This window comes from Tyto alba, unplaced genomic scaffold, assembly GCF_018691265.1.
Source record: "Tyto alba isolate M040663 unplaced genomic scaffold, T.alba_DEE_v4.0 Super-Scaffold_16, whole genome shotgun sequence".
Taxonomy (NCBI): Eukaryota; Metazoa; Chordata; class Aves; order Strigiformes; family Tytonidae; genus Tyto; species Tyto alba.
In genome coordinates this window covers 11,347,426-11,374,145 of record NW_024881278.1, presented here as the reverse complement: position 1 = coordinate 11,374,145, position 26,720 = coordinate 11,347,426, and the positions used below count along the sequence as shown (strand labels likewise).

At 38.6% G+C, this 26,720-nt stretch overlaps 1 protein-coding gene across 36 annotated transcripts in view; it reads right to left on the bottom strand.

Annotated features, from left to right (window-relative positions):
- Positions 1–14,848: 14,848 nt before the first annotated feature.
- NRXN1 (neurexin 1) overlaps positions 14,849–26,720 on the bottom strand; it is a 722,710-nt gene continuing 710,838 nt past the window's right edge. For all 36 annotated transcript variants that reach the window (XM_042789877.1, XM_042789881.1, XM_042789898.1 and 33 more), the window contains one exon: positions 14,849–18,217. In XM_042789877.1, the coding sequence (XP_042645811.1) occupies positions 17,910–18,217 (308 nt within the window). In that variant the 3' untranslated portion in view covers positions 14,849–17,909. The remainder of the gene's footprint in view (positions 18,218–26,720) is intronic.

Genomic DNA, 26,720 nt, shown 5'->3' with positions numbered 1-26,720 from the left:
GGAAAGATTAACATGACTTGCCCAAGGTCATACAGAAACTCCAGGGAACTGAACCAAGGCCACTACAGTTCCAACACAAAATCTTAATTACCAAATCCAATTTTCCACTTCGCCTTTCATATGTTTTTTTTTCATACATTAAAACACTTCACATAAGCTGCTTTTTTTTTTTTTTTTTTTTTTTTTTCCCAGGAAGAATAGGAAAAGTAAAGGCTGCAAGTTGCCCTTGTTAAACTAGGTTGCACAGTCAAACAAATTTAAAATGATATCTCAGCAAGATTTTGCAATCTGCCTGTGACAAATAAAAGGACTTTCACCCTGAAAACATGAGTGCTCAGGAGGACTAGCTGGGAGAATTTAGCAAGGCTCCTAATGAAAGAGCTGAGCTGCAATATGTATATGCATGAGTTCATGTATTATTTAAACCATTCTGATCAGAATAAGCATCGTGAGCACAGTACTGAAAGTGTCACTAGCATTCATGCATTGAGTAACTTGTCCTCATAAAGGTATAATAATGTGTTCATCAGTTTTGTTTGTACTCCCAATGCAGTAATAGCATAAACAGAAAATAACCCTATATGTAGCAAAAAGCACATAAATATAAATCTAATTACATCTTTCCTTGATATTATGACCAAGAAATTATAATGCTCACTGAAGTATAACATATGAGACCAAGCGCACTTCCAAGGGCCTTTGTATAAGTCTGCTTCTATGTTCAAGTCTGGCCTAGGATTTCAGGGGTTAAAACAAATATATCATGCTAAAGTTGGTCAGATTGATTCAATAACCTAGTAGTAGGTCCTTTCTCTGATAGGTGGAAGGTTCAGATTGTTTTTTCAGTGATGCTGTTACAGCTCACACAGTGCTTGCTGCCACACACCACACATCTCTCTACAGATACCCCATGGACTGACAATTAAATCAGAGTGCTGATGGCTCCCTGGGAAGACGTCCTATCCTCAGTGGTCCCAGGGATGACTGTGCCACATGAGATGGTGGGGAGGGTGAGAAAGGAGTGAGACCACAGAAGGAAAAAAAAGGAGGGATGCAGTAGTTCTTGGGGTACACCAAAAGCACCCCTGCCTACGTCTACACACATGTTATCAAGCAAAGAAATGAAGTCAGGCAAACTGAAGTCAGGGTGTAAAAATAAACATAAAAACTATCCACAGATTTTTTATTGTACTCAAACAGTTGCCTCAGTGCAAGATTTCTATACTAAATTGACTTATGAGCTGTGATCTCAGTCTTTTGGATTTTTTTTTTTTTTACCCTTTTACATATTAGTGAATTCTGCTTTCATGTGGGAAACTTATGCAGCAGCCTGTTCTTGCTGGTAAAAGTGGCAAGACTCCCACTGGTTTCATTCAAAGGTTCAGGCTGTTAATGATGACTCAATCAATCAATCAGTCAAGACATGAGAAGCTGCAGAGATAACTGGAGCCAAAATTGGTCTCAAAATTCAGTAGAGCTCATTTGTTCTTAGAATTCAGCTGATGAAACTGCAGATATGCTCTCTGGAGTAGAGAGGAAAGATGCATATCTAGGATTCGCTGGGTAGGTATGTTTGGTAAGCACAACCACTTGGTTATTTCACTGCAGGTCCTGTATGTCAAAAGTTTCAGAAGAGCAGGGGAGTGCTGGCTGGGCACTAGGACAAGAGCAGATATAGTAGAGGGAACACCAGGGCAGGTCAAGGTGGCTAGGGCTCCAGAGGAGATGACTTCAGTTTTAGGGGATCCAGAAATGACAAATGAGCTTGAAATGGCCAGTCAGGCTAGGGGTGTTGGAAAAGACAAGAATGAGCTACTTTGGAAAGGCAACTTGGTCATTTACACCAGTGTGAAATCCAAATTATAGGTGCATGGCCTATATTTAAGAGAGGAGACCTAAGACCTTTCTCCTCCAGGAAGTACTGTGGGAATTCACTTATCCCATTTGCTTTTTATGGATAGGAGCTTAAAGGCTATTATTAATCATATTATGCTACTGGTAAATGCTGGACACATTTACCTCCACAGTTTATGTTACTATTTGAAGGGGTGGTAGAAAAATTATGACTCCCATCTTTCTTTGAAAAGATATATTTGCAATTGCCAAGCTTTTATTTTCTTTATTTTTTTTTATTTTTTTTTAAACCAAGGCATTTAAAATTATCTTATGTATTAATTACATTGAAGCAGCCCATAAAGTTTGAAGAAGAGATGCATAAGAAATGAGTATTTAACTCTGCAACTGTAAGTTTCACTAGATATGTTTCATTTTCCTTCTTTAAGAGCTAAATAGTAATAGATAATGTAAAGATGTGAATGAGGTATTCATAGTACAGAAAAACACATGCTTACTCTATAATGCAGGAATGCTTAAAACTAAGTGAAAACCATCTGAAAACTGAAAAGGCTTATTGCAGATACATTTAAGCTGGGTATGTTTAAAACAGTAGTTTACTGAATGGAGCAAGGTATAACTGACATCAGCATCTCTCCATTGTTTCCTGTCTGCAGGTTTACCGTTATGCAGAAGAGCTTGTAGTCATTGGTATTTTAAGCTCAGAAGGGAAGAAGCTTTTAAAAAGGGAGGAAAAGAGAATACAAAAAGCTATCGAGCAGTCTGTACCCTACTGGGTGGTGTTGTCTCTGCTTTTCCCCCCCATCTCTAAAATCCTAAATGTTCAAGGCCAGAATGTTTAATCCAGAAACTGTCATAATCAGAGAAATGGCAGTTCAGTGTATTCCAATAATGCTGCTTGATGAATTAAATGCTGTTTGCTTCGATCAAGGCCTTATGAACTTTCCAGTTTAAATCAGTCTTGTGATTACAAGCTGTATATATGTTCACAATTTCCATGCATGAGAAATAGACTTGCTTTTTTTTGTTGTGTCTCTACTCTCCAGAAGAGAAGACTGTCTGTTGTTCTGTACATAAGAGTATTTTGCCAGGTATTCACACTACATAGAAAGAAGAAGATTTATGGGAATTAAGGTTAAGGCTCAGGAAATTTGCATTTGATGACCAGGTCCACGATAGGCTTTCTTCAGGCAGAACATAATGATAGAGTGTGGACACTTTTTCTGGGCTTAAGCACTCTACATAGCTACTGAATGTTTTCTTTCTGCAGCAGCAGCAGCAGCAGCATCTCCTGCCTCACTCACTACCAAGAGCTCTCTGATGAAGGACTGTAAATGAGGAAGGATAGCTGAAAAACAGGAGCATCAGGAAGAGACCTAGGACTAGGACATGGGAACCAGGGGTAGCCACCAGACCTGGTACAGGGAGGTGCCTTAGGATCCCCATTGAATCAGACAGTAGCATCCAGCGAAACACATTCTGGCCACACAGAGTGACAAGGGAGTTGAGGATATTCATAGGGATAGCACTTTCCTTGTTGAAGTGAATGCTCTTAGATGAGTGTATCTACACAAAAGGGTGAAGTAGTTTATGTGCTTCAAATAAAATAGGAGACAAAGTATTTTCCTACTTCAGCTTGAGTTATGTATTAATCATGGAAGATGCTGGGTATATGCAAAGTCTTGCCACAATTAAGCAGGACGTTTTAATTTTAAAAACAAAACCAACAAAACCCTGTAATTTGAGATGTCTGGACTCTCTCAAGAAGCACTGGAGAGCAGAATTTAGGTTTTACAAAGGCAAACATCTAAAATAATTTATCTATTACATCTGAAAGGGCTTATTTCTATCAAGTGACTGTAGAATAATAGAGATTAGAATTTTATCATGTAGATATTGAAATATACATTAAATTTTGGTGAAATTAATCCTATTCTACTTTCCAAGATTCAGTGCATTTATTTCCATATTTTTAAGGATCTTAAACTATGGAAAGGCTTAATTTTGTCAGTCCTCTGACAACTGAATGAAAGCTGGAGGTATTCAACATCTGAATATTTATTTTAATAACACACAACAATTTGAAAGTACAAAGAAAGCATGGTTGAACTGTATGACTGAGATAATGGGGAGATCAGCCTCTCCCTGTTTTTCTATTGTTCCTTAAGAACATAAAGAATTGATTAGTTTGTTTCAGTTTGGTGAAACACAGTAATTCAATAATATGCCCTATAATGATAAATACGCCAGAAAGTCAGAAATAAAAAAACTGAGTGTAAAACTTCAAAGTTAGTGAATTATTTAGATCTCTCTTAACTGAGCATTTTTTCCAGGTGTGCTTTTGAGCAGCTAAGTGTGTTTAGAGTGCTAGCTGTTTTTCTCATATAGTCTCTGCATTTCTTCCTTTATCTGCCTAAAAGTCTAGTTAGCTGCAGCTAAGGGTACAGGCAGATTTACCATAGATAAGTCAGGATGGCTTAACAAGTTATCACCTGTCTCCTCAGCTGACATCATTCCCCATCACAGGTTGTTTTTTCCCTGAAGTCAAGGCAAAATGCATGAGCCTCAATCTCCTTCATTATTGCTTAAGCTAAGACACAACTCTTCAGGCAATCTCAGAGCATGCACACATGTAGATACAGTGGCTCAGTTAATACGTAATAGCCTTAACAAGCTTCTGTAACTCAATCCCATCCTATGGCCTTACTCCAACACAGACTGGCATTGTACTTCAGTAATTTAGTTCTCCATAGCCACTCTGCTAGCTTTCATCCTGCTTTTGCTTAGGCAAAGCTAATGTGAAACTCTCCTTGATAGAGAAGTATTGTTCTAGGGATATGCTCCTTACTCACCCTGTACAGAAGAAGACAGAAGGGAAGAAGAAGCCCCAATATCAGCAGTTGGAGCTAAATTAGATACAGTTACACTAATATAATGCTTTGTTCTTGTTATTTTATCCCTCATTTCTTTTAACTTCTGTTGCCACAAGCACATTTTGCCCAGTATAAGCAGCTACTTTGCTAGGAAATGTGTTGGAACAATTTATGAAAGTATTTCTGCATCACAAACACTGGCATGGACTGGGTCTCAGTAAATAAAATAGAACTTCAGTCAGCTTTTCTAAAGAGCTCAGCACATAATAGCTCACGTCACTGTGTGCTTTTCAAAGCTGGAATGCATTAAGGTGTCTATACGGGCTCAGTGTTTGAAATAACTCAAATCCAGTACTTATTCTGAGGGTGCCTTAGCAAGAATAGAGATCCTGTCTCTTTCATAGAGGGAGGAGGAATGAAGGGCAAGGAGGAAAGAGAAAGGTGAGACTGCCCTCTTTCCCCTATATACCTTGTGTCTTTTACACATATCCCCATAGGAAGCGGAGAAAAAAGGAGAGCAAGTCTGCTTCAGCAGGAAGGAGCTGATCCAAGATGAGGCAGTTTACATTATCTTTTTTACATCAAGACCCTTGGGAATGCCCCGTCCTTCCCTCAGGCACAGTCCTTTCTACTACTGAGAAAATCGTTACCTGTTACCCCTTGCTTAGAGATCTGCCTCAGTCCCTAAACGAGAGATGGGACAAACCTTTGTGGAACAGTGCAAAACAAAACTAGAAGGACTGATTTAATTGCTGAAGATTTGGTCCATATCCTCGTCTGTTTTGACTTGAGTGGCTGTGAAGCACCCCAGAAGCTTCTTTGTAGAATAAGGTATTTTCTTATACTGTATGTGTCCTGTTTACCTTTTACTCCCACCAATTTTACATACAGCACATTTATCACTATTATTTTAGTTCTGATCTGGTCTTGCAAAAGAACCCAGTGCATCTCTAACTTGGCACTGTCAGTGCTGTCTGTTGCTGTAGTAACAAAGAAGTGTCATATACCTTCAAGAATCAGTGCTGCAGAACTGCTGATTTTTCTAATAAGGTAAAAAAAAAAATAGAAAACGATGAAAGACCCTTTTGATTACATCTATCGTTCTTTGTGTTGTAGTGCTGTAACAATGGAATATTAATGTTCCCTCTGGAATAAAAATATGAGAAAGCAGGGCCTTTCTCTATTGTACAAGGTTGAAGGAACGTCTGAACTTTAAATCGCAGTGACAAAGACGTATACTGCTGGGCTCAGTTTCATGTTGGTACAATCACAAAAAATTGCAATGAAGTCTACAGAGGTATGCTGACATAAAATGCCTCTGAGAAAGACTAGACCAACTAACTTCTGTAAAGTTGCATCAGCTATATTCCCACAGACTAACCTGAAGGCACATATCCTGGCCCACCCTGATACCATACTGCCTGCCTCTGTGATGGCTCTGATGTTTGGTAGTGGTCCAGTGGTGGATATAAACATTTGCTTATAACTGCAGTTTTGATAATCAAGAACATCTTCCTTTTGTTCCTAGTTTCATTCCCTACTGCATATACTGGAAAACTCAATAGGGTAATCAAGAAGTTTCCTATTCTTGAAATGTGCAAGCTCAAACTTAAGTTTTAAGTTGTCTCCTGGTTGTCTCCTTCCTTTCTCCCACTGAACATACCAGCATGGCTACAATTACATTTGTATGTGCAGGCGGTTGTGTATGTGCTTAGGCAGACATATGCTAGTACAGGACGCAAGATCATTTCAAGCAGTAGATGCTTTAGAAATTATAAATTCTTTCCACGTTTATACTTATATGGATATAGGTACATTAGGAAAAGAAATGCATTTTAAATGGCAAAATCACTCAATAATGACAATATGCTGGTGAAATTAATCTAGAGAACTATTTAACTAGGACAAAAAGCTTGAAAGAAGACACTCTCTCCTCCCCTACTCACACTAACATTTCCTATGTTGTAAATACTTTTATTTTAATGAAAGTCTTAGACTGTGTAGTCTGGTTCATGTACTTTCAGTGGTTGGAACAGACACCCCTGTAACAACCAAAAAAGTGACTGTACAGTATTAATAAATTTGTTGTTGGTTTTGTTTTTTTAATGGGATTTTGGTGTAAATTCTCCAAAATTATTTTAAAACTCCAATTAAAATTATTTACATTCTAATGCTTAATTATTTGAAATCTAAATGCTGACATCATCTAAGAATTTGAAAGAAGGCTACAACATAACTCAAAATTGATATAATTTGAGTGTTCTTTCCCAGTCTTAGGAGAAATTAAAAAAAAAAAAATGTAGTAACAAAAGAACTTCTCTGCATTTCAAAAATTCCTGGTGGATGACAGTGGGAATAGTAAAGAAATGTGGCTGTTCAGTGAAGAAGCTCCAGCTGACAACGTTCAATAAGCATGTGAAAGAAGATGAGAATTCATGAATCAAAATCAAATGGAGCCCTGGGACCACCCCGCAATGGAGATTGAACATGCCCCATAGGAATGAAATGGCTAATGCTTTGCCTCTGCTTCCAAAGGAGTTCTGCCTTTCTCCCTGGGGCAGACCCTTACTCCCCCTCACCACATCCCACAGGCCAGGTTAGGCAGGCATGATAAATCTTCTGTCTGGGGAGCGTGATGAACAGGCCTGAGCATCTGCACTGCAGCCTGCATAGAGATATCGAGCTGACGTGACACTTGCCAGCTTAGGCATGGATGGTTGCAGCACCATTTAGCTGCGAGAGAAGCTGGGCAGCTGCTGAAGCACCTATCCTACACTGAGCTCAGGGCTGCCACAGACACACCGCTACAGTCCTAGGCTGTCTTAGCTCCCTATCTAGAAGTTGAAACTGAGAGCACTGCAAACATCCCCAGAATGTTCACAGAACTGAGGGCTTTACAAGAATACAACAAAAGCAAAATCCCATTGTTGATCAGGGATATTTAGAGCTCTTTTCCTTTGCTCTTTATTTTCCTAGAAGGTTGCAACTACTGTGGCTAGTGACCTTCATAATTCTGCTGTTCCTTCCTATTATCACAGTGTTCCACTGTTGGATGTTTAATCCACTTTCATTACATAGCATCTACACAATTTTTGAGAAGAATTTTTAAAATTGAAGTGTCCTGTTTAGACTGTCCCCATTTTGTTAGTCTGCATTATTTATAGTGCAACATACAGTGCAACATCAAGGCTTTCACATCTCACCAGTCTGCTGAACTAAAAGCAAGTTATGAAACGCCAGTAAGGACTTTTCAGAACTAAGTTATGTATCCACACCAGCTTATTGTCCATTTTAGGAAATCAGACTGGGTTTAGGTTCTTTGGATTGGCTTTTCTACACTCCATGTTCAGGATGCTTATGCAGGGCTGTATCCTTCCCAGTCTACTTTCCTGTAGCATTTTCTAACATGCTGATTTATTTGGGGGGCCACATACTCAGGATGAAATCCCTGTTCACACTGAAGTTAATGGGAGTTGTGCTTCAAACAGAGTTTATACTGATACCAAATTCTGCTTCCAAGGCAGGGATTTGCTGGTGAACAGCAGCATCTGTGTAATGGTTCCCCTAGGTGGGTAATCACTGAAAGTTTTCATGTGGGGAGCAGAGCAGTACAACAGGTAAAGACCATGCTCACATGCAGGTCTGGCAAAGATGCCTTCCAGAAAGGCAGCATGTGAGATCACACACTAGACTGCTGCCACAACATTATTCATACATACTGAAACGTTCACCCAGCATGTGTGGTAACTCCCATCAAGACTCAGATCAACAATAATTCTAAGTTTATTTTTGAAGTTTCTAAATTTTCTGAATTAGCTTAGATGATACCAGAAGCTCACTTAATATGTCTAAAAATGCTCAAGTCAGATTCTTATTGCCAAATTGAACTGTTCTCAACTGAAACTGAACTGTTTCTGAACAAGCTTATGTTAACAGAGAATGTTTCTTTCTATATTTAGTAATAAACTTTTGCCAAAATGTAATAATAAAAATAGACATCAAGATGATTTTTGGAACTTAGGCAAAACTTATAAGCAGCCACTTAAACACAAATATGGTCATTTACAAGAATTCAGATTTAGAAATCTTTTATCATCAGTCTGTATCGTCAGTCTTTGATGCCTAGCACTTAGAAATCTAAAAGAATTAATGATGACTATTCAGAATACTTGTACAAAATGTTCATAATAATATGCAGTATAATAGAGGGAAGCGTAATCACTCTGTAGTTAAAAGCAGCAATGAAGTTTCAATCTTAATGGAAATGGCAACTTTCCTGTCTGCAGAAGGTACAAGCCAAGATCTCAAAGTGTAGCCCAATCTCTTGCTGTTTCTCATGATATTTTTAATACTGACTAAATCAGGAAACTGATTACGATTAATTCCCTTACAAGAAAGAATTTATTTTTGTGAGAACTATGTTAGAGAAGACTGATGAAACCCTGGTTTAAAGCAGTTCTGTGTTGCAAAAGCTGGATGTAGAGTTTCCCAAAGACCAAGGTTGTGGCTGTTCAGTGTGATTTTGCCTCTCTGAGCAGTGGCCAAACACAGCTCTGGCTGAGCCATTTATTACAGTTCACCTACTCCATCTAGAGCTCCAGCAGCACCAGCTTTGCTTACAGCATACTTCTGCAAGTTAAAAAAATCACACTGTTGGTGATCTCAGTGTTGGTAACATGGCTTCCTCATACAGTGCCTATCAAAAAATATGTCCATATTTATCTCAACCTATTCAAAGGAAACAAGTTTTCCAAACCATTATTTCTCTAGGTTTAGAGAAAAGAGTAGAGGCCATGCTAGGAGGCAGGGGTGGTGGTTAAAAAGGAAGATGAGGGCCAGAATTGCAAAGACACTGAGCCATGTAAAAATATCAGGAAGACCTTAATGTGCAGCAGCAATTTTCATTTGAGGCTACATGCTTCATATTAAAAATACCCTAGTTTTATTATAACAAATTGTTACAAGCACACTGGCATATAGCAATGCACAAAGGGTTTTTCAACAGGAAAGTTTTATTTAAGATCAGGAGTACAGTTCTGAAGCAGCTCCAGCTGTTCCCACTTACTACATTTCAATTAGCTTCACAGAACACTCTGCATGAAGGAACTGGACACTTTCTCGATTAAATAAAATGAGCCCCATGAACACATCTAATGCAGCCTAACCACTAATTGACACTCAGTCTGTAGGACCAGACTACAGCTGGTTCAAAGAAAATCCTGAAATGCAACATAGAGATCAGGTGCTCAGCATCAACTGCTTTGCCCTGTAAATTTATTGGGTCATACTTGCTGGTGCAGATGTAGCCTTAATTTTGAGTTAAATACTGCAATCTTTACTTAGACAGATCTATTAAAACAGATGAGAAACTGTTCTAGGTAATGACTGTTATATTTGTGTTATTAGCATTTTGAAAGACTTCCCTAAAAAGAACCTGCAGACAGGTATAAAAGAACTTTAGCATTCAGGAAAGTTGAGCATAAACTTGCCTTCCCCAAGCACTATCCACCAATAAACCAAGATTTAAATAAATTAATTACCTGAAATTCTTCTTCTTCTTACTATATGGGTACTTGCAGGACAGCATGAGAAAAAGCCTGCTTGCCTTTTTTTTTTTTCCCCTTTCTCTCACCAGAATATGTTCTATTCCTGTGGTTTGGACTTCCCTTGTAAATCAAATGGAAGTCAGTAAAAACTCAGAAGACAGGAGCGGAAGTGGTTCTGGTCTTTAAGTTCTGCCCTGATGTGACTCCTTACGTATTGATTGCCAGCAATGCCTTAATCTAAAGGAAAATATTTGTAAAATTATCTCCTGTGTGGTGTGAAGGGTCTGGTAACCAAAGCAAACTCTGCATAAATCAACCCCTATGCCAGGTGGGACTGACAGGCAGATGTAACAAGGCTGCTATCGCTCCCCATGTAATCAGCAAGGAATAAAACCCACCTGTGAGATTGAAAAGCTGAGTAGCAGACAGTGACAAATGGGGTGGGGTGGGATGAGATGAAATTTTCCAGGAGAGCTGGGGGTCTGTTTGTGTTATTACTTTTTTCCTTAAGTTTTTTACATCTCCTTGTGCTGAAGCTTGTCACTCTCCCAATGGTTTAATAAAGACTGTTGCTGGATTTCTCCCTCAGTCAATTTTCTAGTCCAAATCTTTGAGATCCAGTGTCCCAGAAAATTAGGGATACCTGTATTGCTGTGGGGTGTGTTTAATGCCTGGGGGATGATCTTGCTTCCTGGCGTCCTTCCCCAGGCACAGGAAGCCTGAGCTTCTCCTCTCTCGTGTGAAGCACAGGCAGGTAAAGCTCTGAAGAAACACTCAACTAACTCCCAATTAAATTCCTAAATTCTCTATGCCACCACCTTTTTAAGAAAGCTTTTTTTTTTCTTTTATTTCCTTTGACAGACTTGGCAGCTAAGCAAAACCTGGGCCTGCTCCAGCTTCGCCAAGCCGTGAGCCCTGTGGCAAGTTCCTCATCCAGTCCTGGTTGTGAGACCTTCACAGCTGAATTTTCCTCCATTTCTATAGTCACACCAGGCTGGGACCCACGGCCTTGTGTTTTCCCTCCTCACAGCCACCCATCCTCGAGGGTTGTACCAGCTCCCAAAACCCCGTGCTTGCTGGAGTAATGTGGCTCTGAGGGCCTCAGCTGTGCAACAGTTGTATAAGCTGCAGGAACTCAAAAAAAAAAAAAAAAAAAAAAAAAAAAAAAAAAGGGATATGCTTGTACCTTAATAGCCTTGTCTCAAGCCCTGGCCCAAGGGGCCACACATGACCAAACACTGGCTGGATGCTTCCCATTGTCTTCTGCTTGCTGTGGACCCAAAAATGCCCCTGGGACCATTGGGCCCCACCACATGCTGACCCACCGTTTTGTCAGAGTGTAAACTGAGGGCCTAGTGGGAGTGAAAGCAAGGGCAGCCCTCTGGAGACCATGTCAGGGACTGTAAGCCCTTCCTCATGTCCTGGCCCTTGCTATGCCTCCCGGAGCACAAGCTGAGCCAGTCCTGGCATACAGGGATTCCCCGCGCACCTTACCCAGCAGCCTGCCCTCGGCCGCCATCGCAGCGCACGGGGGGAACAAAGCTGCTGCCAGTGTAAAGTGGGACCTCCTCTCATTTCTGGACTGCGTTCAGCGGCCGTGCCTGAGGCCAGGGCTCTCCTGAGCAGGACGGATGTTTCTCTCCCAGACCTGCAGTCACATAGCTGGCTCCTGGCCACAGAGTCTGGTTTCTGTTTCATATGGCTGTACTGTGACACGTTTTGAGTGCCATTTAATTTGTCTCACGAAGCAATCTGCTGTACTTTGCCCAGAAAATGTATTTTAATTTCAAAGGGAAAAGGAAGGTTTGGAAAGAGCTGATCAGCTGGCATGCATTGGCTGTTTGGGTAAAACCTGCCCAGTCCCCACAACTGGAGGGCACCTTAACAGCAACCAGGCCCCCAGGCTTGAAAAAGCTGATGCAGCCGCACAGGCCATGCCTGTGTTTTGTCAGCATGCTGCATCCCAAACTATGACTAATAGAAGTATTTTGTTATTTATCAACCAATAAATGCTTGCTGGCTTGTAATTTGACTCACTCATAGTGTCCAGCCAATGAGCCACTGGTTATTTTTGGCAGCCCAAATTCCATTTTCCTGTTATTTGCTGCAACCAGACTGAGCCCTTCACATTTTGATAGCCGTGTTGTCGGTTCCTGCGCTCGCTGAGAAATGAACTAGTGTCTTTATTGTTTACCGAAAGGATGTTGTCGAAAATTACTGGCCAGGATTTTTAAACCTCTCAAGTGTATGCCAGCATGAAATTACTGTCCTTAAAGGCAATTTACTGAGAATCCCACACTCTTTGAAATAACTCTACCCCTTATGTCACCATGTTTTTCTTCAAGAAAACCTGAAGTCTACCACAGTTCAGCCCCACTGGAGGAGCACTGTTACATGGAAATCCGCTTGTTCTGAACAACCAATAAAGATATTTGTATGGTAGTGAGTAAATGAGAAAGGTGAGGGGCCAGAGTTTGTTTTCCAGAAGTCAGAGTTGATGGCTGAAGTCTGTCAAAGATATTGAGTAGGAAGAAGGCTCCAAAGCAAGCGAGTAAAGGACTGGGTGAGTTCTGGCCCTGCACCTCACAAAACTGAGTAGACCTGTATCAGTGACCTTTTTTTTTTTTCTTTTCTGGAATTTCTAGCTCAAAGCTTAACCCACAGGGGATTGCTTCTGGTTTCATGGAGTGCAGTGACTAACTAAAGGAGGAATAGACCATCCATACAAATCAGAAGCTGGCAGGCAAGCAATTTTATCATCCCCAAGCACTCTTCTATTCATAAATTTATTTAAATACAGTGTGGATTTCTCTTTCTCCCCACTCCGATGAGAACCAGAAATGTTTTAACACTGACATACTCACAGACTCTAACAAAGTGGGAGCTTTAAAATAAAGCAAATAGCCTTAATTCCACATAAAATTGTACTGACAATCTGTCTTATCCCAGCACAATTCTTCCAAGTACCTCTAAACAGGACTGTACTAAACTTAGCAGCAATATTCTATAATCAATATGAAAATCATACCTAGTTACTTAATTTAAAAATATTTTGGTGAACTATAAAGAAGTCATATTGGAGGAATTAAGACAGTTGCCATCTACAGCCTACATGTGTGCTCTATCTCCCTCATTCTAGGTTGTATTTGGGGGGTTGTTTAGTTTTTTCTCTTTTTTCCTCATCTTGTGAAGGATTTTTATCTACGTGGCCACTGTGATGACTGATTATGGAGGCCACCACTTAAAGTGGTTAGCTGATGATGGATGATGCAAGTACTGAGAGGCCATTGGGATTTCGGTGAAAGGGAATGTCCTGGTTTGGGCTGGAATAGAGTTAATGTTTGTTTTTCGTAGCTGAAGGAGTGCTGATGGTGCACTGAGATTTCAGGGACTCTCCAGCTCCCCATGTCCTGCCTGTGCGCAGGCACGTAAGAAGCAGGGAGGCAACACAGCTGAAGCACTGGGCCCAGATTGGCTGATATACACAGCATAGATATAAGAAAAAAATTAGGAAATACAGTGCAGAATTAAAAAGTGTATAATTAAATGTGAGCGTTTTTTTTTTTTTTTTATAAGAACAAAAATCACTATTGTTATAGCTCATTTAAATGTGTATAAAGCATTTTCCTAAATGGAATGTTTACTATTTACTTAAAAACACACACACACACAAAAGTACTAGTCCCAGTATAAAGCAGTTTAGAATGTCAGTTTAACTATAAACTGTTTTATACCAGTGGAAGATAGGGGCTGTTTTCTCCAGATAGTCCTGAACTTAAATTATCTAAGATACTTCAGTCTCTACCTAATTAAGCAGATGAATAAATCCCATTGAAGTCAAAGAAGCTACTGACGTGATTAAAAAAGATACATACTGAAATACTATTTGGAGTTTTGATCCAAAAGCTTAATTCCATTCCCATTCAGCAATACATTTAGGCAACTTTAGACACTTGCTTAAATCAATAGGATTAGATGTTTGCTTGAAGTTACCCATGAATTTAAATGCCATGCTAAATAGGAAAGTACTTATGTAATGAATTAGCTGTGGTTAAAATTCTGTAATTATTATCTAGGAATATTTTTTAAGGACTTGAAATACTTTAATTTTTCCATTATTTTTTAAACCATCTTCTAGACAAGAGAAAATATTTTCAGTTTTAAGTTTTCATCTCATTACCTTGACTTCTGCCATCTTCTTTCCACCAGAAAAAAAAAAAAAAAAATAGTGGAAGGAAAGGAAGGGAATTCTTTTTTTCATTCATAAGGGGAGGGGAACATCAAGTTTTAATTTCTTGATTTTTTTTTTTTTAAATAAAAGCTAGAAAATTTCAAATGAAGTAATTCTATGCAAAACCAAACAATGCATTAATGTAATTCATACTTTTGTAACTGGGCCAGTTGAACACAAGACTTGTAGAAGGTTTTCACTTAAATGTACAAAGAGCTCTACAGTCACTTTTTCCTGATTTGAATGTCTGTAACTTCATACCAATTTACCATTTTTTTTTTTTCACTGCTTAAAGATGAACAGGTACTGCAGAACTAAGAGAAAGAGAAGAAACAAGCCAGCAATTGTATTAAGAAACATTTTTATTAACAAAACAGTAAATTCCACTTGCTTAGCATTTCCAATAATGAATAAATTGGCCTTGCAACAAATAAAAAAATCGTAAATATCTATCACAGAAAGCACTATAAGGTTAGGGGCATTGGGCCTCTCTTCAATGTCTTAGGGTTGAAAGTTTCACACGTTATTTAGTGTTTTGTTAAAAAAGGCAACACAATACAGTCATAGAAATGAAGCCATCTCAGTCAAACAAATCAGGTTATTATAGAGAAAGGATCCAATTTTATGTTAGGTAGTTGGTTTATGTCTGTTTATTTGTTGTTGCTGCTGTTTTTAAACAAAAAGGAATTTTAAATTCACTTGCTGGCACTTCTGATACATCCATTTTTTGTTAAATTATGAAATTAAAGAGGAAAAGGAGAACCTTCAGAAACAGTGTTAAAATCGTGTTTGCTTATTATAGTAGTAGCAGATCTTTTTTTTCCTTGATGTATGGATTTAGTTAAAGATTAATCTACCAAACTGCCTGGAAGTTGACCTGACCATGCTATTTCATTAATGCAATCAATACCAAGCAGAAAAGACCATTTCATCTCACCCAAACCATATTCCATCATGTCCAGTCTCCTGTCATCAGTTTATTGTTGTTGCTCTATATATTTTCAAGCACTGAAATCTGAACACCACCTGGCTTTTGACTACTTCTTCCCCCCCTCCAGCTGAAGTCTCTTGCTTCTAGCAATAACCTCCAGTATACCTGACCCTGCTGTTCCCTGAGTACAGCTGTCTTGTAAAGGTGGGAGAAATTATGAATGCACAGGTGAACAACAGTCTAAGAAATGAACATCAGATAAATTTTGTGAACCTGTTCTCATTTTTGTGTAAATGATAATGAAAATAAATTGCTTTACAAATGCAACATGACACACCTCGACGTGGTTAGCAACCTTCAAGAGAGGTGTTTTCATGTCAGCTACATGTATTTTTAAAGTGCTCTGACTCCCAGATAGATAGCTGTACCAGTTTCCAGCCTCTTTCATCAGCTACAGTGAATAACACACAACAAAATGTTTTGTGCCTGCTGTTTAAAGCTGATTTTAAATTCCTCCTTCCTGTCTGTAAAGTGTGAACATCTATATCCCTCCCAGGAGGCCTTCGAATGATTTGGTTGATTTCTATTGAACTACCCTCTTTCTGTCTAATGTATTCCCTTTGAACTTCTGTGTAAATAAAATGTTACACTATGATTTATTGCTGTGAACATAATGAAATAATACTAGGAAAAAAAAAAACCTTAACATGTAAATTACAGCATCATATTTAATATGTTTAACTAAAATGCATTAATGCTTTATATATGCAAGAAAAGCTGTGTGTTACTTTAAAACACGATGAACTTATATTTGTCTGGTTATGATCTCTTGCAATACTACACAATCAACTTAGCTAAAAATACTTTTTCATATGTCAAAATGCCCACCACTGAAAAATACTATTGTGCACCTCAAGATTATTTCCTTTTTGGAGAAAGGGGTAAATTCTGCAGTAGAAACAGCCTGGATAATTAAAATGGGTCTTTTAAGATCTTTTACCATCCAGTGCTATAGTAGCTGTCGTTCATATAACTGAATGCCAGATAAACACTATATGACACTTGCTAAGATTCTCAAGAAACTCATCATTCTCATAATTTCTTAAGAACAAGGTTTCTGTAAGGCAAACCATGCTCTCCAATAGTGAAGCTTTGACTGGAAGCCAAAGGCCAGTTTAAGTCACTAAATATTTAACTAATTAATGAATGTGTATTTCTAGGAAAATTGGCCATTCTGATCAACTTCATTGATGCATATCAGGAGCAAGAGATGGGGATAGGAGGGAGAAGACAAAATACAGTAGAGATATATTTTTGCTTTCTAGTCCACTTCTTTCATACAAACTACTAAAACTTAATTGCAACAGAATAGAGGCTGTACAGGTAAGAAAAAAATTAGCTGACTCTTATATACATTCATACACATCCCCCTTAGTATAACCACTACACTGTAAATTAAAAAAAAAAAAAAAAAAAAAAAGGGGAAGAAGTCTGGGACAATTTATAATGTCTGCAAAAAAACTGAAGTATGTCTGTTGCTCCAGATGTCATAAAACTCTCTATACCTAGCAACACTTATAACATTGAGTTTACCAAAAATGGCTGAAGAGCAGATATAGTTTGCTTTTTCTATACAACAGGCTATAAAACATCACTTATCACAGTCCAGAAAGCACATATAGATGTGTTTTTATATAAACATATGTAATAACATATTAAGCGTGCATGAAAATTTCCCAATGATTGCATCTATGCCCTCTTGTTTGTTTTCTTTTTTTTTTTTTTTTTTTTTTTGTGGAAATGTGCCTTATATTCCAGATTTTTGTTTTTGTTTTTGAAAATAAGGCCTCCGTACTATTTTCCTCACAACCAGAAAGGGGCTTTTTGAAAGTATTTCTACGTAAGTCTTCAGAAAAGCCAGCACTTTGTTTCAAATGCAAGTTTCCAATCACTGCTTCACTGCACCAGACGGCAAACTCTTTATGTTTGCTTGTTGAATCACCATATATAATGACAGTCTTCTCTGACAATAAGACTAACTTACTTCTCAAGAAAGCGCTAGCACTTTGGCTAAATCCAGAATCATAGGTAGCTTCTTTTTTCTTTTTTTTTCCTGTTTTGTTTTTTTAATTTGTTTTGTTTCATATTGTGCCTTGATGTTGTAGTAATACTCCTTGCTTTATGAATGCGTGGTGTCATCATTGTCTTTCAGAAATGTTCCAGCAACATAAAGACAGGCAGAGTAAATGAAAACACTGTGGATGTTAGGGAATTTATCAGCTCCTGTTTCTGAAAAACAAGAGCATGAAATGCTTGTTTTTAAAAACAGTCTTTTCCTTTCTGATTGCATTCCCTGTCTTTTTTGTTTGTTTGTTTTTGAATGTGCTTCATAAAAAGTAAAGTAAATAAGTTTGTATTATGTCTCAGATAAAATGAAGACTATTTCTATACAAGCGTTCTTTTAGATGTTGAGATCAGACATAGTACTCCTTATCCTTATTTTTCTTGTTTTTGTTGGAACTTTTAGCGCTGTTGGGCTGTTTCTCCTTGATCACAGCCCCATTGGATTGTGCTGAGTTACTGATGTAGTTTCGACTCTCATCTACGTGATACGATCCTTCGTCTCGATTCCTGTACTTGTACATAGCATACAGGAGAATGAGGATACACAGCGCCGCTGCTGCCACGATCCCAACTACCATGCCTGTTGTGCTGCTGGATTCACGAATCACCTCGGACGAGCCAGGGTACTCCCTTCCTCCTCCTGCCCTGGTAGGATTTGCTGTAGGTAGATAATGAAATAAGGGAGAGGTTATTATTGAGTTTGTACACTGAGGAGTTAGTCCCATCTACCTGCTACAAACATGCACCTTTCTAATTGCACTCACTAGGTCCTGATTGCCTACCAGTGTACCCTACTCTATCAGTCTGAAAACTTCTAGGTTTGCAGCCCATTCCATTTTCATGTCTGTCAGCACAAGTGAACAGGCTTTCAAACAAGGAAAAGGACAGCAAGAAAATCTCATTTTAGCCTTCAAAATTATAATTTCTTCAAATGCTGTTATTAAGCAAAGAATGCCTAAATAATCTGAAATGAGAGGCATGCTACAATTTATATGACAGAACATGAACAACTGGGAGGAAAGGATCTCCCTCTCCCTTTCTCTCCTTCTGTAAAGAACAAAAAGTGACACTATAGTACTAATTGAGAAGATAGTGATGATAAGGTAGACCTCCAATCAGAATGTGGAAAAAAAATCAAAATTCCCCCAATCATAAATGATAGCAACCAATAAGTTGGCTACAAATAAGGTATCCCCAGCTCACCCTTTAGATTTCCCCCAGCAAGCTTCTCAATTTCTCCTTTATTTCTATTTTTTTTTCCAAATTAATTATATTTACTTTTATTACTTTTAGAGAGCTATCCAACCCTAGCTTCTCTTTTCTTATTCAGAGTCTTCCTTGAGTATGGCTATACTTCAGAGCACTTTTTCACTCAATTTTTCCCATTTCCTTTTCATCATTGACACTGATACCAGACACTCCTTCAAGCAATGCTTTATGTTCAGAAAAAAAACCTCCTAAATTGCACAGAGCAAGGGCTCGTCCTTCTAAGAACCCACCTCTCAAGGCCAGAGCCTGGATTTTTCAGCTGTGGTTTGAACTGAACTGACCTATGTCTTCAGACTGTAAAGCCTTCCTCATAGGAACTATTGTGTTGTCTGGCCCATTTGTCCCCTTACACAGTTGTGTGGAATGAAAGCCTAATTCCAGAGGCATTTCTAAGTTAAATGCTCACAACACACACAATGCTTATGTATGTCCCATGATCTCCTTTCTTTATTGTATGTTGCAGAAGGAGAGGCAGAACTTTGTATAGAATTGTTTTAAGTGGCAATAGCTGAGATGGATCTTCTGTAACTTAGAAAGTCTCACAGGCAAAAATGAAGCGACCTGGGTCTATGCAGCAATCCTCTGATTATACTAGCATTTCTAAACTCCTGAGAGGCCATGCACCCCCAGCACTGCCAGCCTTGGCAGAGCTCAGGGCCAAGAAAAGAACAGGGAGTGAACCAGCATTTCCCACCGAGCGGTGCAGAATGCTCTCATTAAGCATCCAGGCTAGCTTATAGAAACCACATTTTAAATCATTATGCATGGCTAAAAATTCAGTCAGTAAAATATAAATGTTAACCAAGAGTATTATTAAACATTAGGTTTACAATATATTCATAATGTTAGCTTTAACAGGCCTTGCCTACAACTAGCATTTTATTGAAGTGTATTAGAGAAGTGTCTTGCTCAGTGTGCACGATAGCACGCTATGGTCTCATAGTCACTTTTTTTGCACTGTAAAGCCATAATAGGAAGATGATGATTTTAAGGATGCTTAAGGATTTTAAGGACACGTTAAAGGTAAAGCCACTTAAACTATCAACACTGGTTTAAAAATTGCAACAAGTTTGGACAACCAGAATTAAAAGCAGCCACCAGCTACAGACATCTACAATCCGCCTGTGAATAATAAAACACCGCAAAAAAGCCACAAACGCCAAAAAGAACTAAGCTTCCTCCCAACCTTGGTATTACTCATCATTTATTTATTAGTGATTTGTGTTCTTACTGTTGAAACACCACTTCCTGGTAGTTATCCCACATAGGCTTAAAGAAGGTGACATTTTATTTGGCTGAAAGAACAGAGGCACCACAGCAAGACTCAAGAAAACTGACACTGGTGTCAAAGAGTATTTTAACTTCCCCCCTCCCCGCCCCCCCTGAAATTTCTTAGTTCCTATGAGTTGTTACAATTGGTATTTTCTATGACTACACAAGAGTTCTTGAAGTTTCACTTCAGAAAGCTCTACGATTCTTTGTCATTTCAGGGTAGATGTCACCCTGCTACAAAATGTGGTCTGTCCCAAACTAGTCAGTGGCTGTTTTAGATACTGTTTCTTCATTGTAGCTATTGTAGAAAATGGAAATTCTTTTACACATAGGGTGTCATTTATTGTTTTACAAGAGACAATGCACTGTTGCAGAATAAAGACTCCTGAGTATTTCCATAGTGAATGAAAATGAGACAAAGCCTTACTTTACAGTATGTAATTTCAAGAAATTAATTTCTGTCTGAGAAATAATAGAATCAACTGAATAAACTCTGTCAATACCTGATGTACTAACAGCTGGTCTTTCTCTATAAATTACAGACATTTGGGCCAAATGCCATCAACTAACTTCACAATTATTATCTGCTAAATGACACTTAACAGCTTGCTCAGAAGAAAACATTCTTTTACCACTGCAACCTAAAAAAACATGTAAGGAATATTTTTCAACTTTACCTAAACTCCTGCCTTTCACTTGATGGTATCCTTTTATTTTTAAGAATGTTTTCACAATTATCTCATTTATCCCATCTGTCTGAGGAATATTCAACCGCTACATTAATGTTATTTAAACTTCCACCATTTCCAAAGCATCTGTTGTTACATTTGTTTGGACTTCAGTAAAAGGAGCAGTACAGCAAGGGAAATGACTTCTTGCTATTTTTTCTTCTATTTACCTTAAAATATGCTTTTAACCTAGCAGGGCCTCTCAAGACAGATGAAGGAGGAGGAAATAAGGCAAAATTTTACACAGCACATGGGTTTGTCTGTGAGAACTTTAGGTAGGAAAGGCTAATGGAGCACATGCTAAAGCAAGTGTCCTACTCTGAGACAGGGAGGAAAAGGCCAGCCTACACTTCTGAAATCTATGTAAATGAACAAATCCCCAACCATAACATCACCGAAACAGCTGCCTTCTGTTTAAGTAGGACTCTTATTTGACTAAGACTGGAGTACCCAAGGGGAATTTACCTGGATTTTTTTTCCCCTGCAAGACAGGAAGCTGTGCAAGGGACAACAGATTATCTCAATGGAGAGCAAGTTAAGATTATAAAGTTACAGAAATCATGCTCTTTGCTTCACAACTCTCTGCGAAACACATAATGCAGTTTTCTTCCTAGCATCCCAGTAGCTGAAACAGGTAGAGTCACTGGCTCCTGGCACAGCAGTGGAGGTATGTCTATGGGTAACCTTGTCTGCTACTTGGTTGCAGTCTCTGTTAGCGTATGCAGCAGCAAAAAGATACTAACTTCATCCCAGACAAAGTTTCTTATTGTAAATGAGAAGTGAAATACCTTACAGGTGAATGTTAAGATTAAATGTCATAAAAATGACCCTGATTTTTGGGAATAAAAAGTCATCTCCAAAAAATCCTGAAACAATCTGTAAATTGAGGATCGTCTGATTAGGAAAAAGAAAAAATCATAAAGACTGTGATTATGCTCAGACCATGCCATAACAGTGAGAGGAAATAAAAGTCATTTTGTGGTGCAATGATCCCTTCTTAAAACAATTTCTCTGATGCATGACTCTTCTTGTCAACAGCATATGACCAGCCTTTTTTTTTACCTCAAAGACCAGCTCAGAAGAGACGGATTTTTAAAAGCCTCTTCTACCATTTATGAAAAACTTTGCATGAAATAATAGCAATTGAGCACAGTTTTACATTGTGTAATAATGGATTATTAAGTTATTACTCTCAACTGTATTTCTAAGTGGTTTAAAATTTAGAGGGAAAAATCTGACTATTTTCAGTGCCCAGTTTTCATTAATACTGTGAAAAGAAAATTGGAATTGCAGGCTCCCATGGTGTTTGTGAATTGAAATTAGCAGACTTAAAAATAAAACAAAAAACTCAACAAAAGGACCCCAAACCTGTTTTCTTTACATTTATGCGTTCCCACAAACTGTGAATAGGAAATTACTCACACGACAAGAATGTTTAACTACTGTATTTGCAATGAGGCATGAAGGCAATTATTTACTGGACACATTAATTTTCACTCTGTGTGCTATCATTGTAGACCTGTTTGTGGTCGACTTTCTGTAGCATTGTTGGTTTCTGGTGAACTGGTTTCTGAGCTCACTGCAATTTCAACATCTCATTACAATGAATATGTCTGAAAAACAAATCTCAGTTCTTCCTCTGCTAAACCAGTGGGATAGACGCAGCCCAGTTGCAAAACCAGGATGAGGATCTGCAGTAAACCTGTGCAAGAGACTAAGCTCAAATCCACCCTGTTCTGAATACAGGGGTATCTCAGCCTGCTCCCTTCCTACTCAGCCTCAAGTGGCTCTTGAGTGGAGGCAAGAACTGGCTCCCCAGGGGATGTCCATCAACGACTGAGCTGCCATGGGAGGCAAGGAGTATGAGGTGGTTCCACATGTGGCTGCTATAGCTCAGTGACAAACTTTCGTCAGACTTGGAACAGTCTATATCCAAAGCCACAATCTAATCCACATGAGAGAGGTACCACAAAACTAGCTGCACGGCCAAACGCACATTCTGTGCCCCATGGTCATAATGGCATCTTGATTCAAAGACAGTGGGAGTGGAGACCGGCACACACGACGCACTGTGATGTGGTGGAGAGGTGTGGTGCTTGTGAGCAGAGGAGGTACATTTGCCATCTCAAACTCACACCACTGCATTTGTTCCAAGAAATCTGTCAGACACTTGCTGAGTTTGAGGGAGCAAGACAATAACCTACTTTCAAATGTGTTTAAGAGAAAATTAAGGTATCTGTTCTACTCTTTGGTGCACAAACCCATGTTCTTTACTTCCAATAAACTGAAATTTCAAAGGTTTTCAGAAGGAAAGATATAATGCATTAAAATACCTCTAAAGTGACGTTAACTAACTTAGCTAGTCATAAAAATAGTCTATCAGTGAAACACCATCCACTGCTAAAAACAACTGTTTTGCTAAGTAGCTAAACATTATCTCGGCACAGAATAGGTTGTTTATTTCCAAGTGCAATGATTTGCCATATATTAACTTAAAATCATTTACAAATCCTACCAACTCCTTAGGACTGCAGGTTTTGCAAGTAACATTTTTTTTTCCTTATGGTTGAGAGGTGGAAAAGTTGTTGTCTCAATCTTTTTAAAATGCCAACATAGGTCTAAAGGGAGGTAGGTTAGTTGATAGAACAGTGTCAGTTGATAAAGCATACCAAATCAATGGAGCTGAGGGGAATATTTCACATGGTTTAATAAGAAGCTTTTGTGAAAACATTTTCCACAAAACTAAATTTAATTTTAGCCAAAATGGAAAATGTAAACCAATACACCATTTAATGTTTTTAGCAATCTTGATCCCTGTGCTCCTACCCTTTTTATTCACATATTTTAAAATTTTCAGTTGTATTGCTCCTCTTTCAGTATTCCCTCCCTCCGATTATGGATCCTTTCTCTTTTTACCAGTTCAGCTGTCAATCCTACCCCTCCCGACTTACACATCTGTCATGCACCTTTGCACCTCTGCTTCTTTCTTTTCTACATGAAGTAATTTATCCAAGCTGCTGTAATTGTGGGGAACCAGTTCAGACAACAAAACCAATCTTTTGCTCAGCTAGCTGCTGGCAGCTCTTGCTGACTGAAGTCTCAAGTGAACACCAGTGTTACAACAAGAAAAGGGCAGGGACACTGGAATCAGATTTTTGGTGGCAGCTAACTGTAAGATTGGCTTAATTGTAACAAAAAATTCCAATGTTAGTGACAGTGACATTTGGGCCCCACTGAATTTAGTGAAATCTTTGCTACGGAGTTTCGTAGGACCACGGTTTCATTGCTTGCTATTTTTATCAACTAAATAATAAAAAAGCAAAAAAACCTCAAACCTCTTAATCTAGGAACCAGTTTTCTGCAAGAGAACACCAAATGCAGGTGAAGAATCTTATGGCTTGGCCTGCAGAGCAAGGAGTGATTCTTACTCATGAAATGAGCTTCAGGTGCAGACACCCACATTCATCTTCACAATTGTGGGTGATTTCCTGACTGTCTTCCTTCACTAAGCAGCAACTACATGAACAGATAAATGTCTGTGCCACAAACATTATATATATGGCTTGAATGTTGGAGCTGAAGGCACACTGCATTGAATTTGCTCTGAATACTATCATCGAATCAGATCCATTACTGACAAAGTTGATAATGTGCCTGGGAAAAGAAGGGGCCAGGCTTTCAAGACATCCAGAATACACATGCACACACACTGAAAATGCAACCACTACAAATACCAAACTACACCTGCTTAACAAAGTCTTGGATACAACTTGCAGGTTCAGCCTGAATCATACTGCTGCCAAGACCTTATATGCTTCTCTGAGGGTGGGAAGAGAAAGATAAATGGACTTCAGGATTGATATAAATTATATTTGTTGTAATTAATGTTTTTCTTCTCACAATAAAATTACTAAAATTAGCAAGACCGCCTTGGTTTTCTTGCTTCTCCCATCATACTCTACAAAGCAATTCTGGTGTCTCTGATGTTAGTACAAGGAAAAAAGTTTGAGATAGCTATAAAGCTTTGTCTTATTTTGGAACATGATTCTCATGTTCTCACTGCTTTAATCTTTCCTTTCATTCATCCCTTTTCTGTAACTTTTTAAAGGGTGTGTTCACAACATGAGCTGTATCTAGATCAGAATTTACTGTTTAAGCCAGTTTACATTTGAACTGTCAAAGTCCCAAATCTAGACCACAGCTTTTAACCTCATGAGAAGTGCTGGTTTTGAAACGTATGGGCCAGAATAGCATGTCAACACAGCAGAACAAGGTTTCATTCAGGTCTTTATATAGTTAGAATCAGATAGCCTAAGGTTAGAGTATTCCAGGTACATGCATCCTCATTATAGGTTACTTTTGCCTTGAATTTTCCCTGCTTCCATTTATGAGCAATATCCTCAGAGAATACCTAGTTCTCAAACTTGTCAGCATTCACCTGCCACTTTGCAGGCTGTCAAATGACTAGTCACACACTAAAAACCCCAGTGTCTCTGCAGAGGTTTCAATTAGGTGTTAGCAAGTGGCTGAAAATTAGCAGCAACAGTCCTACTACTAGGTATGCAAGAGATAATGAAAACTCACACTGTACTGATTGCTAGAAAACACCAGCAAAAGTTTACCATTTGCCCTTATCTCTTTTATTTGGCAGTGAGGTAAGCAACCCTGTTGGCTGCCAGCAGTCTGTTAACATGCTTATTAGTTGATAAGCTGCAGCTGGCATACGCCAACTACTTTGTAACACCATATTAATTGAATTTATCAGGTATTGCAAATGGTTAGCTAGAAGCACAATGGCTTGCTTGCACACCAGTAATTCCCATGTTTGAATGCCCAAAAGCAGAGCTGCAAACGAGTGCTGGAACTGACAGTGCCCTGTGTCATTTGAGTCACAGAGGCAAAGCACTGGCCTCTGCCCTGTGTCCCGCATGCAGTGCAGCCTGCTTCCCACTTCCTTAGCAAAACTGTATTTTCCCTGTTTGCTAGGGGCGGCTGCCTCAGATTGCTGTCTTTCTGTCTGGTCCTTCCTCCAAATAGCAGCAGAAGCAAAGCAAATTTCCTATAGAATTTTAAGGACCTGATTTAATGGTATTGTTCAAATTTGTTCTGAGAAAGCCTTGGCGTAGAAGTGGAGCAATACAATGTTAATTCAGGCCAGTATTTTGACTATAAACTTTTTCATACCTTTGCAAAATACTGTCTTTCTTCTACTACCAGGTCCATAAAAGGATGATAAATAATCTGGAGGAAAACGTGGTTTTGTTTTTGTTTGTTTTTTTTTTTTTTTTTTTCCCCACAAAAAGAGGAAATTCAATACAAGTGCATTACTAAGTAACAAGAAATAGTTTCAGTATTGCTAGCGTCCACAACATAGTTTGCAAGAAAATGCACTAGATGTAGCAAATCAAACCAGAATGAAGTGTAGCTCAAGGAACACAATAGGCTTGCATTAACCAAGGCACCAGTAGCACATTGTCTGATTTCAAACAAACTAGAACAACTCATTGATTTATGTCAATAATCTATGTGCAGTGTTGATCCTAAGTGTAAGCCTGATTCAAAACCCCCATTTTTAGGATTATACACTTTAATTTAGGATTTTTAAGCAGATTGACATGAAAATAAATGGAACCTGTTCCAGATTCAATGAGCTATTTACTTCACCCTTGTGCAAGCAAATCCTCTGCCTTTCCAAAATTCATCATTTAATTAGACAAATGTCTCACTCAAGTCAGCAAATTACTCAACTCTTTCTGAAAACCTCAGTTTTGCAATTACTAGTTTGCTTATTTTCTGCATTTTTCAAAAAATGTCAGTGTGTCAAATTCTCCCATGGAAAATGTTTTGAGAGTCTTCATAATCTTCATTTGGCTTTATTTAATTGGTTTCAGA